This window comes from Centruroides sculpturatus, unplaced genomic scaffold (assembly GCF_000671375.1).
Source record: "Centruroides sculpturatus isolate CEXI.00-Female unplaced genomic scaffold, Cexi_2.0 scaffold599, whole genome shotgun sequence".
In the NCBI taxonomy this organism is placed as follows: Eukaryota; Metazoa; Arthropoda; class Arachnida; order Scorpiones; family Buthidae; genus Centruroides; species Centruroides sculpturatus.
The window spans coordinates 77840-87108 of record NW_019384829.1 but is presented as its reverse complement, the minus strand read 5'-3'; the positions used below and the strand labels follow the sequence as shown (position 1 = coordinate 87108).

Here is a 9269-nt window from a genome sequence, read left to right as displayed (position 1 = left end):
TCTGTTGACATCAGCTTCTCGGGTGTCGTTTCGACCTCCACCAAAGCTTATCTGTGCTTGTCGACATACACCGGCGATTGTTCGAAGTTATAATAATATAACCAAATATTCGGCCTTTCACCGATGTATTTTGTATGTGTCGACATTTACTGGAAAATATCGACATTCTCTAATTTCGGTCTTTCACAGTAACATATGCACTTCATTTTTTAAAATACTTGTAAGGAGAACAAAAAACAAAAAAGAAATGAAATAAGAGAAAAATCTTTATCAATTTAATTGGTTACATATTAAACAAATTTCATTACTTTATGATAATAATACAATAAATTGCCTGCAATGGTATGGTAGAGAAGTCACAGCATTCGGAGTACTCACACAAATGATTAATCATATTTTTCATCACTGTCAGAACTCATGCCTGAATCGTTATCTGAAAGTATGCCATCTTCTGAGCTATTGAGTACATTTGAAATTCCATACTTATGAAAGCTTTTCACTGTCAACTTTTAAATTCATGTCCAGGCAATCTGAATCTAATCACAGATCATCTCAACTTCTAGATACTTTAAAATGAAAGAATTGAAGCAAGTAAGTTGCATGTAGCAATTGCTAGATGGTTGCACATTAGCCTGTCTGTCATTCAGAGTAAAGAATCATTTCTACAGATTGGGTCAGTATCTGGAAGACCACCACTAATTGTCCAAAATTCAACAACTAAAGACAGATGTATCTGAGCTGTTTGATTAAGATAGCAACAGATAAAACTGCCTTGGATGCAATTTGACCACAAAAATACTTTGGGGAATATGGTGTTGACATCTGGCATTAGTTGAATGCTTCATGAGGGTGGTTATGTTAGGAGAAAATGGTCTATGCACCTTTCACTCTCTCACTATGCAATGAGCAGGAACATCTAAACTGGTGCAAGTTTCATGGACAAGGAACAAAGTGTCTTCTCTCTTTAAGGATGAGTTCGGGTTTGCTTTTCAGAATTATTCTAAATACTCTGATCTGCAGAGGAGCAGGTATTACTATCATCCCTCAAACATCCTGAAAAGCGATATTTGTGGAGGTGTTATGGTTTGGGCAGCCATACAACCTGATAGGACAGAGGTATAGGGATGAAATCTTAGATCAATTTGTCGGACCTTATGTGGGTGTGATAGAGATTCAGTTTATTCTTATTCTGATAGAATGGATTGTGGATCAGTATTTTGAGTTGAATACCATAACCTGTATATAGTCCCAGCAAATTTTCCCCAATCTCAATCTTGTAGTGCTCATTTGGGATGCTCTAGGGAAGGGATGATGAACCGTTTTGAGTCTGCATGCCATATAGTGAGCACAGTCATGTTTTAAAATATTTGTATATATGCCAAAGTTTTAAGATTTTATAATGATATTTAAGGAAATGAAACAAATATGCTTTAATTAGAATAAATATAAAGAAGCTGATGTAAAAAGGATGATCAGATGATAAACCAAAAAGATAATTGAAAAAAGAGATGATAAACTGAAATTGAGTGCCACATGATTTCTTCAGACATGCTGTAGATTTGCCCCCTTGCTCTAGGGAGATGTTTCATCTCTTCACCCTCAGAATCTCTAGGAACTCCAATTGGCTATACAACAAGAACGACAAAATATTTCAGTTATTTTGATCAATTTGCTCTGTAAACAATACAGGAAACTGCTGTGAGGTGTGTATTACTATAAAAGGCAATCATATGCTCCATTAAATTTTACATGCCACATTAGAGATCTTTTTTCACATGTACTGTACATGTCATCAAATGTTTGCACTTAATTACTGAAATGTATATTCATTAATTCATTCTTTAATATGACTTTCTTAAAAATTTTATATCCTGTATATAAATATTAAACACGTAATCATAAAGTTATTTTTTTTACAGAAGGAAAAGTATTTTCAGAAGGAAAGCTAAAAACCTTTGAAGATGATAATCCAAGAAATCAAGATGAAGCAATTTATCAAATGCTCAATGCTTGGAAAGAAAAATATCCTAATGAAGCAACCATTGGAAATTTAGCCGAGACATTAAACACAATTAGGAAATATGAAATTGCAATCAAATTAAAACCCTAAATTTCAATCTTTAGAAGCTACTGAGGTTAAAAAATTGCCAGAATACAAGGTTTTCATAAACCAGTATCATACTTTTATATTTTGTGCCTTTTGAAATATAATAATCTTGTAAATTATTGAAAAAGTTACAAAATCATTACAAAAATAATCATTACAAAATGTAATGACTATTTGAGATTATTTAGATTGCCAAAAATTGTCATTATTGGAAATAATGACTGTATACTTAATTACATGGATATTATCGATATAGAAGTCATAATATTTACTCATATAGACATATTTCAGCATGAAAGAGAATCTCTGCACTAGAATAATGGAGGAAAGCATCATGTAAAATAATGAATTTTAATAAAATCTTTTTTATGTAGAATGAAAGACTTTTTTACACGCATAAAATGAGTAATTATGACGTAATGGATAATTTATTTATGTTTAAAAAAATTATAAATTTTATTGTGATGTTTGCATCTTGAAGAAGTAATGTAATTAATTTTTATTTTATTTATTAAATAATTAAATAAATAAATAAAATTTCTTATGCATGTTTTAAAAAATTATAGAGAGTGTGATATGCATATCAATCAAAGCAAATCAAAAATTATTATTTACAATTATAAGAGTTTCTTTCATATAAACATTCTTAAAATTTTAATATAACATGCAAAATACGTATAAAAACAGTTTTTAGAGTAGTTTTTATATAATTTATGGCATTTGTTTGATTTTAATTTTTGGAAATTGGTTATTAAACTGTTCTAGAAAATTTCTTGTTGTACTAGAACAGCTAAAAAATTATTTATTTAAATATTAAGATTTCTATATCTCACTTTGTCCTGTTGGCAATCTAAATAACAGTTAAATTTTTCACTCTAGAACTTAAGAATGAAAATATTAAGTTTGCATTAAATGAAATCATTGTTTATAAATTCATAACTTTCCTTTTAAATATTTGTACTTATAAATCCTAATTTATTCAGTGCCATATAAATTAGTCATAACAGACTTGCTCATAGATGGAATGAAAAGATTGGTATTGAAAATCTTATGATCAATTGAAAATCTGTTTTTTTCAGAGTATTTCAAATGCTTGTTTTGTCCAATTACATTAAAATTCTGTGTATTATTTTATAAAAATGCTCAATAAAGAAAAAACCAAATATTTGTTTAAATTATTTTAAAAATAGATGTGATTTAGAATTGCACATATGCATGGATCCTCCAAGCAGACATGCAATTCTAACATCCAAACTGGCCTAAACATTAATATTACTTACACAAAATATATGGTCTTGGAACAGAGATGAGAACATTACTAGAATTTATCTGGAAGAAGGTACAAAGTGCCAAACTTCAAATATGTGTGGAGTATCCTAAAATATACTTTGAATGAAGAAAAAACTTATGCATGGATTCACGATTTAAATATATATAATTACTAGTTGTAAAATCTCTTATCATCCAAGAAACTATGAAAAAATCTCTAGGTTAAACTTTATAAGAATAATCTTTCCTATAATAATGTACGGGTGAGAGAGCTAGGCTCTAAGAAAACAAACTACATAGTGTTTTGAAAATAAAGTTCCAAGAATATATGGTCCAAAACAAGATGAAGTTGCCAGAGATTGGAGACTGCTTCATAATTCAAAATTCTAGAAAAGTGACAGTATAATTCAAACAATAGAGAGAAGGAAATTAAGATGGGTAGCTGATGCAATTTGCAGAGCCCAACAGATATTCGTCAAGTATCAACTTGTTTTTTCACTCTGTGGGTACTATGGTCTTTTTATCAATTTGTCCTGGCCCACAATGTGGTGACCAGGTGATGAGGACAGGGTCCAAAATAATCCAGGATGGACCATCCCCAAAAAAGTTTCAGGTTTTCAATGTATGTGGATTCCTCAGGACAGTAGACTGGCATCTTAATCACTGTCTGACCATGTATCAAATACTAACTGAAACTCCTAATTTGAGGTCTGAAGAGATCACTTAAGATGATCTCTTCAGACCTCAAATTAGATGGGAAAGACTCAATCAGAACTTAAGACAAATGGGGAAAAGAAAGTACTGATTAGAGAGTTAATTTTTAATATCTCAGGATGGGTTAGAGATTAAGAAACGAAATTTGACAATAGTGACTTGTAAATGCTAATACAACACATCACTACTCGCAAAATTATATTATTGTAATAAAAACTTTTATAACAAAATTTCGTAACAGATGGTGCCCCACACAATTTTATTATGATTAATATGAGACTTAAAAATAACAGCCTGGAAAGTTACGAAACTATTATAGTTGCTAGATTTGTGTTTTACAGTAATGTTTACAACCGTAATTTCAGGCGAAATACTTTAAATGATTTATAAAAGAATATATTGGGTTGGAGAAAAAGAAATCCATTATTTTTACGTTTATTTCAAGACTTTATTTAACATGGTTTGGATTGTCCGACTTGGGTCAAATATGCACCGTTTTGTTTTATAATTTGTTGCCATTTTAAAGGTAATTTCATGTCTCTCTCATAGAAGCCCTGGTACCTATTGGTGAAAAACTCAACTAAGTGATTTTCACAATCTTCTCTTGATGTCAATTTCTTATCACTAAGGAAGTTTTGCAATGATAAAAAAAAAGATGGTAATTGCTTGGTGCCAGGTCCAGATTATAAGGTGGATGCATCAAAACTTTTCAACCAAGCTCCCTGAGTTTCTGGCCAGTCACTATAGATGTGTGTGGCCTGGCGTTCTGATTAAACACAACACCTCTCCTATTGACCAAATCTGGCCGCTTCTGGTCAATCGCTAGCTTCAAATGGTCCAATTGTTGACAGTAGAGGTCCAAATTTAGTGTTTGGTCATATGGAAGCAGCTCATAGTAGATGATTCCTTTCCAGTCCCACCAAATGCACAGCAAAACCTTCCTGGCCTTTAATCCTGGTTTGGTCACCATTTGAGCTGCTTCACTGCATTTTGACCATGATCGTTTTTACAGAATATTGTTGTATGTAACCCATTTCTCATCCCCAGTCATCCATCATCCATTTAAGAAATTGGTCGATTTAATCCTGTTTGGTCAAGACATTGCAAATGGAAATTCGATCCATCATGTTTTTTGTGTCAATTCATGCGGCACGCAAACATGAGCTTTTTGAATCCAGCTTTATGCAAATAGTTTAAAACTGTTTTGTGGTCAATCTTTAGCTCCTGGGCGATACTACGACTGCTAACATGCCTGTCTACTTCGATCATTTCCATGATTTTATCGACAATGGGCTTACCTGTGTGAGGTGCATCTTTAACATCGAAATTACCAGAACGGAATCGACGAAATCAAAGTTGCGCATAATTGGCTGTGACAGTATTGAGACCATAAACACCATTCACAATTTCAGCCTCATGGCTTGCATTTTCGTCTTTATCGAAGCAAAATTGTAAAACACCTAATTTTCTCTTTGTTAACTTCCATTTTTTACACCCTATAACTCAACTGAATCGACCAATCAAAAAACTGTAAAAAAACTTTAGTATGGAATGTCACTTTTCCAACGAGTACAAGTCTGAACTTGTTTCATCAATACTTTACAAGATATATATCACTAAAGCCATCTAGCAACAAAATAATGGATTTCTTTTTCCCCAACCTAATTTTATTTTACGATATTCACAAAATATTTTAATTTTTAGACTCTTATTTATCAACACTATATTGAATATACATTAAGAGATACGTGGCGATCATACTGCAAAGCTGAAAAACAGGAATGTGGATTACAGGAATCGATAATTGAACATTTTTACATGAATTAATTAATAATGATGCATCAACTTACATTAGACAGCGTTTCGTAACGACAAAAATTCCCAAACAGCTTAAACCAATCGTTGGCCCGTGCAACCTCTCGAGAAATAGGTATATCTGACAATAAATAACTGATGCATCTTAATACAAATAAAATACGCAGAACTCCCGATTATCCGTGGGTCGTGAAAATATTGTAATTATCACGGATAATCAAGAGCGATGTACAAGAATTAACTGAAAAGATGTTGCAAATCAACAGAATGGACGGAAAGTAAGTAGGCATTAAAAATCGTTATAATTTTTGTAATAATAATGCAATCGTAATAAAATTTGTGTGTATGTACAGTACAACAATTAAAGTAATTTTATAATTCCTCATCAATGGTGTGGGCATTGACTGAGAGAGGCTCCACGCGCAGTGGCAAAAAGGATGGCCGACCGCTCCTATTCAAGAGCTAGCACATTGAGGTGTGGATATAGATGGCGTACGGTGAAGTAACCTCATAATGTCGCAATTCGTTTGAGGAAAATGTATCATTGGTAAATGGCACCGGAGTTTTTATTGAATTTTAAGGAATGTATCTTGTTTCCATTTAGTAATATACATGTCAAATAATTTTTATCATGTTTGATTCAAAATTATATAAATTACAGCGATTTCTCAACGCCTACTTACTTTCCACCTACCCTGCATCCTTCTCGATTATATATATAGATAGATTACTTACTTATAATTTATATTTTGCTTTTAATGATAAATTCATTATTTCATGAAGAAGTTTTTCCGGTTCGTGTGCCTGAAATATTAAGTTAATAGAATGAAAAATAGATCGTCATCGATAAAAGAATTTACACTCACATTTACGACGACTTGACCGTAAGTAAGTGTAGTGATGACGCATACAGTTAAGAAACTAATGATCCAGTCGAGTAAAACACATTTTTCGAAATAAGAAAGTTCCATAAAGAATAAATATCGTAGGACAAAGCAAGTGGCTGGCACAGTACATAGATACATCAAGAAAATAAACGGAGATAGAAAGAGATCTGCAGCTGTAACCATATCTATGACTTGACTATGTCGGATTTGGATTATTTTAATATTTTTAACTTCTTCGTAATTCCTAAGAATGATTTTTAAGTGATAGGAAACTTCTTGAAACTTTTGAGAAATGGCATGTGCTGTCAGAGTAACATAAGCAGCGATCGATATCCATAACATCGCACATAATACTGAACTAGCAGACGTAATTATGGTAATTATCAAAGCTACGTACGTATTATAATTTTTAGTAAATTCCGTATAAGCTTTCAACGAATAAAATGCTCCAAGAAAAAAACTGCATAACAATACTTACGGATAAGATTGTAGGAACGATGACCTTTTGTAAAAATAGGTGATTTTCCAAGTTTCTCTGGTATCTACCTTTAGTAGTTTTGTGGAAATTTGCTTTCCATAATCGACACAATTGATCCGATCCATTATTTTTAGCAAAATACGCAAAATAAAGAAACTGTATACAGTAGAACTTCGATTAGCCGGACCTCCATTATCCGGATTGTTCAAAATAAACAAAAATTTTACTAATTTACTGACTTGCACTTGGCGAATTACGATACTGTTTATGTACGTTGTGGAATTCATAACTTTTTTGTTTCAACAACGTCTCAACCGGCACAGTGGCCGTAAACTCTTAAATATATTTTGCGTCATAATAAAAATATAACTTGACATACGTATTATAAATAATTTATTTTCAAATTACATCATTTCTATGACCAAGGGCGTCATAAGGCATGGGCAACTTGGGCCACCGCCTATGCCTCGCGGTCCGAAGGGCCTCGCGTTTCGAAGGTTTATGCATTACTTAAAAGCCGCGAACGCGACAAAAAACTTTTACTCGTCATAAAACGATAAATAGTTTGTCAAATTTTTATTCATAAAAATTTCAACTGCTTTTTATTTTATAAAATCCGTCTTCTTGTGCCACCAGAGGGCCTTTTAAACAATAGGTAGTCTGGGCACGTTCGTAAAGTCGAACGAGTTAAACGAGAATGATGTCATCGTTATTCTTATATCGTTAGACTTTTCGAACGATTCGTTTAGAACTAAATGGCTATTTCTGAAATCGAAGATACAAATGTTGCTAGTACAGCCTTATCCGAAATATTTTTCTTAGATTGCTTCGGGTGGACAGTTACTTCAATCATTTCATCTTTTAATTCACAATTTAAACACTCGAATAGATTTAGAAACATCGATATCGTCGGGCGCCATTTTCTTAACGAAGTAAACTAACTCTTTCCTTCGTGAACTTCGTTAGAGTTGCGTTCGAAACGTCATCACCGCAGAGCATGCGCACTGAGCGAGGCTACTACTTTTCGAACGATTCGTTACTAACGCGTTTAACTCGTTTGACTTTACGAACGTACCCTCTGTTAGCGTTGGTCAGTAGTAGTCTTAAATTCAATACGAACGTTTGTTTCTTGAAAATTTGATCACGATTTAAATACAGTACAGTATTTATTTTTAATATTACCGATATGTAATCGAAAATAAAACGTGTTGTATTATCATTAAAAGACAAATTAAAGTATTTGTTTCGATTATCCGAATTTTTCACTATCCGGACCACCTTCATCCCCAATTAGTCCGGATAATCGAGGTTCTACTGTACTTGTAATCATTAATGACGTTAACGTCATTATCAAGTATGTATCAGCATTGCCGTGGAAGACGTTCTTAAATGCTAGATAAACTCCCAATTTATCCATCTTTAACAAGTATTTTAGTATTATAACGATCACTTTCGTTTCGAAAGTGATGTTAGCGAAAAGATATAAAGTAACCAGCAATTTATTGGTCTTTGTCCATTTAGAATCTTCTCTGGCATTATTGGGGAAAGAAGCGTTCATCCAAAGAATCAAACGAAATAAATATTTCATATAACAACAGTAACAATCACCTCGTATGTAAATTTCATCCATGGAGTTACCTGTAGATATTCGATTTTACTTAGAAAATTTCATTTTTGTGACTTGAATGTATACCACTAGCGGCTTTCGTAATTTAAATTAATCGATGTTGTTATAAAATCATTAGCAATTTGTACGTAGCTCGTCTCTCAAATTAAGATAATCGATCTTCTTTTGTTATCGTTAGTTAATGACTATCGATTATGTGATTACTTAATGCGAAACGTTGGCACTTAAAAAGCGGTCGTATACATGCGGCGTATCAAGAAAAACGGCAAGTTTGTGCAATGATTATGGTCTGTTGTGGTGTGTCGATTGACAATTCGGCAAAATTAGATGCAAATTGAACTTTTGCAGTATTTCTGCACTTCTGACAGACAC

At 32.6% G+C, this 9269-nt stretch overlaps 1 protein-coding gene across 1 annotated transcript in view; it reads left to right on the top strand.

Annotated features, from left to right (window-relative positions):
• The window catches only part of LOC111630080 (ankyrin-2-like), a 7561-nt gene extending 4291 nt beyond the window's left edge, over positions 1–3270 (top strand). The window contains exon 3 of the mRNA XM_023374105.1: positions 1920–3270. Within this exon, the coding sequence (XP_023229873.1) occupies positions 1920–2110 (191 nt within the window). The 3' untranslated portion in view covers positions 2111–3270. The remainder of the gene's footprint in view (positions 1–1919) is intronic.
• Positions 3271–9269: the final 5999 nt, after the last annotated feature.